Genomic DNA, 2,990 nt, shown 5'->3' on the forward strand with positions numbered 1-2,990 from the left:
TTCTCAAGCCCTTTTCATTTGTGGGGTTTCTCTCCAGTATGAATTCTCTGCTATCTTCTGTGTCCTGAGCTCTCAGTCTTATAAGCCTGGTTATTTTCCAGTATGAATTCTCTGATGAAATTTTAAATCTGATATACAACTAAAGAACTTCTCACATGCTTCACATTTGTACGATTTCTCTCAAGTATGAATTACTAAGGTGAGACATATTTTTAAAGAACTTCTTATAGTCCTCACATTTGTAGAGATTCTCTCCAATATGAATTCTCTTATGTGTCTTATAAGTTGAGCTCAGCATAAAAGACTTCCAAATTCTTCACATCTGTAGGGTTTCTCTCCAGTACATATTCACTGATGTACTCTCAGATCTGACATTCAATGAAAGCACTTGCCACATTCTTCACATCTGTAGGGTTTCTCTCCAGTATGTATTCGCTGACGTACTCTAAGATGTGACATTTGGCAAAAGGACTTGCCACATTATTCACAACTGTAGGGTTTCTGTCCTTTATGCATTTGCTGATGTAATTGAAGTGTTGACATCTGAGTAAAGGCTTTGGCACATTCTCCACATCTGTAGGGTTTCTCTCCACTATGTATTCTCTGATATACTCTAAGAACTGACATTTGACGAAACAACTTGCCACATGCTACACATCTGTAGGGTTTCTTTCCATATTCACTGATGTACTCACAGATCTGATATTTGACTAAAGGGATTTCCACATTCTTCATATCTGCAGGGTTTCTCTTCAGTATGTATTTGATGAAGTACTCTAAACTTTGACATCTGACTAAAGGACTTGCCACATTCTTCACATTTGTGGGGTTTCTCTCCATTATGACTTCCCTGATAATATTAGAAATTTGACAACAAAGTGAAGGACCTGTCACATTCTTCACATTTGTAGGTTTTCTCTACATTATGCACCCTCTGATGTCTCCTAAGAGTTGAATTCACCAGGATTTGATGACAAGATGCTGCTGCTGAAGACACTGCACTCATGAGCTGGTTGGCTACAGTCTCCCATCTCTTTACATTCCAGAGCCCTGTGCTTTGCTCCAGACACGAGATCAGAACAGGCTTACACACAGCAAGACCTACAGAGAACAGATTGCTGTAGTTCTTCAACATCAACTCCCTGTACAAAGCCCTCTGAGCAGAGTCTAGGCACTCCCACTCCTCCTGGGAGAAGTCTATGTACACATCCTTGAATGTCAATGGATCCTGAAAAGAAGCCATCTCTCTCCTCTTTCTGTGAATTTCCTTTCCAGGCAATGCATAAACAGTCTTCTCTTTCTTTTGAGAAACTTCCTTTTGGTTCACTGAAAATTCACTTCACCAACAAAACCAAGACAGCCGTAATTCTTTGTTATCAGGTCTCTGTGCAAAGCCCTCAGACCAGGATCTAGAAATTCCCTCTTCTCCTGTTAGAAGTCCACAGGCACATCACTGAATGTCAACACATCCCTTCATCTGCTCTATACCAACCACTCTACGTGGTTCCTGTGATTTCGGTGAAGTTTTGCATCCCTCAGAAGTTTCCCTAGATCTCCGTGGAGTTTTCCAGGCCTCAAAGGCTCCAGAATCCCGCCAGACTTTGGTGCATCTCCACTTCCACACATATTCCTTTAATTCTTACAAAAAATCCTTTTGTGTGGTGCTTGTAAACAGCTAAGGAAATAACAATATGATATTAGAATAAAAGTCATTAAATAAGAATGGTAAAGAATATAAGATAAGGTGTGTTTAAAAAAATCTAACCAAACTGTGCTTCTGGAAATTAAGCTTTACTAAGTAATTACATATGATAATTTGAAATATGCATGCAGTATGAGATAGACTTCATTAATATAAATTTGTCACTTAAGTTTTTCTAGAATTTATCTGGAACAGAGATTATGCATCTGTGGTGGCTCATTTACTTGTGGAAGGCCAAAACTTGGATAGGGTAGATCTTAATGTATTACCAGTCTTCGCATAAATCCTGCTGACAAAATCTACAAAATTTAGAAACTTGTCCATCTTTCTTTTCATTAAGAGATGTTCTAAAACTGGGCATGATGATGCCTATCTGTAATCCTAGCACTTAGAGGGTGGAGACAGGGAATTATGTAAGGCAGCCTTAAGCTATATAGCTGACATTGTTTCAAAAAAGAGATCGATTCTAAAACATATGTTTCTTTCCTTGCTCAATTTGTTAATTGAAGGACTTTTATTTTCTACTTGAAAGCTAATGGAGTCCAAGATTAAGTTTATTATTTGATCACATATCTATATTAATTGTATCAAACAAATAAGTCAGAAACTAAGCCTGCGTGTCATACAAATAATTAGTACTTGTTAAAATTCAGACCATTATAGTGATTTCTTTACAAAAGACCAAAAAAAAAAAGGTGACAACATTGAAATAGTTCAATGAGGCTGTTTTATAGATTCATTTTATTTATTTATTTATTAAACTGCATCTTTTGAAAAATATGTTATTTATAATTTTTATTTTATGTGTATAATCATTATGCTTGCATGTAGGTAAGTGTGCCCATGTCCTGCAATGCCTGCGGAGGACAGAGAGGCTGTCAGATACACTGGAACTGGAGTTAGCTGCCATGTGGGTGCTAGGATTTGAACCTGGGTCTTCTGAAGGAAAAGTCAGTGTTCTTAACCACTGAACCATCTCTTCAGCCCCAATTCATTTTATTTTTATCATTATTCTCAAAATGTGGTGGAGCCTAGCTACCACTGTGAGTACAATTCCTTAGACATAAACTTAATTTAACTTTTAAAACTGTAGTTATCTCTCTCCAAAATGCAGGCCTCTCTCTCTGGGGTAAGTCCATCAAGCCCTCTGTGCCTTGACTCCCCTAGCCTCATTCACCCTCCAATCTTCCTCTCCAGTCTCTCCTCCTAGACTGGGTGCTGTCCCATTCTTTGTCTTGGAGCCCCAGACACCTAAGGAATCACTACTGCTTCCTGATCCTTTGCATCC

The 2,990-nt window shown here is 38.2% G+C and overlaps 1 protein-coding gene across 1 annotated transcript; it reads right to left on the reverse strand.

The window, feature by feature from the left end:
* Nucleotides 1-480: 480 nt before the first annotated feature.
* On the reverse strand, nucleotides 481-840 carry LOC103749576 (putative zinc finger protein 826). The gene has a single exon (XM_008852449.1). The coding sequence runs from the start codon at nucleotides 838-840 to the stop codon at nucleotides 481-483; it is 360 nt and encodes a 119-aa protein (XP_008850671.1).
* Between the last annotated feature and the right edge of the window lie 2,150 nt (nucleotides 841-2,990).

The sequence above is a fragment of the Nannospalax galili genome, unplaced genomic scaffold (genome assembly GCF_000622305.1).
Source record: "Nannospalax galili isolate Female #2095 unplaced genomic scaffold, S.galili_v1.0 scaffold390, whole genome shotgun sequence".
Classification (NCBI taxonomy): Eukaryota; Metazoa; Chordata; class Mammalia; order Rodentia; family Spalacidae; genus Nannospalax; species Nannospalax galili.

Excerpts from the sequence above, each read along its gene's own strand:
- LOC103749576 (XM_008852449.1), bottom strand. The coding sequence starts at position 840 with ATGGAGAGAAACCCCACAAATGTGAAGAATGTGGCAAGTCCTTTAGTC.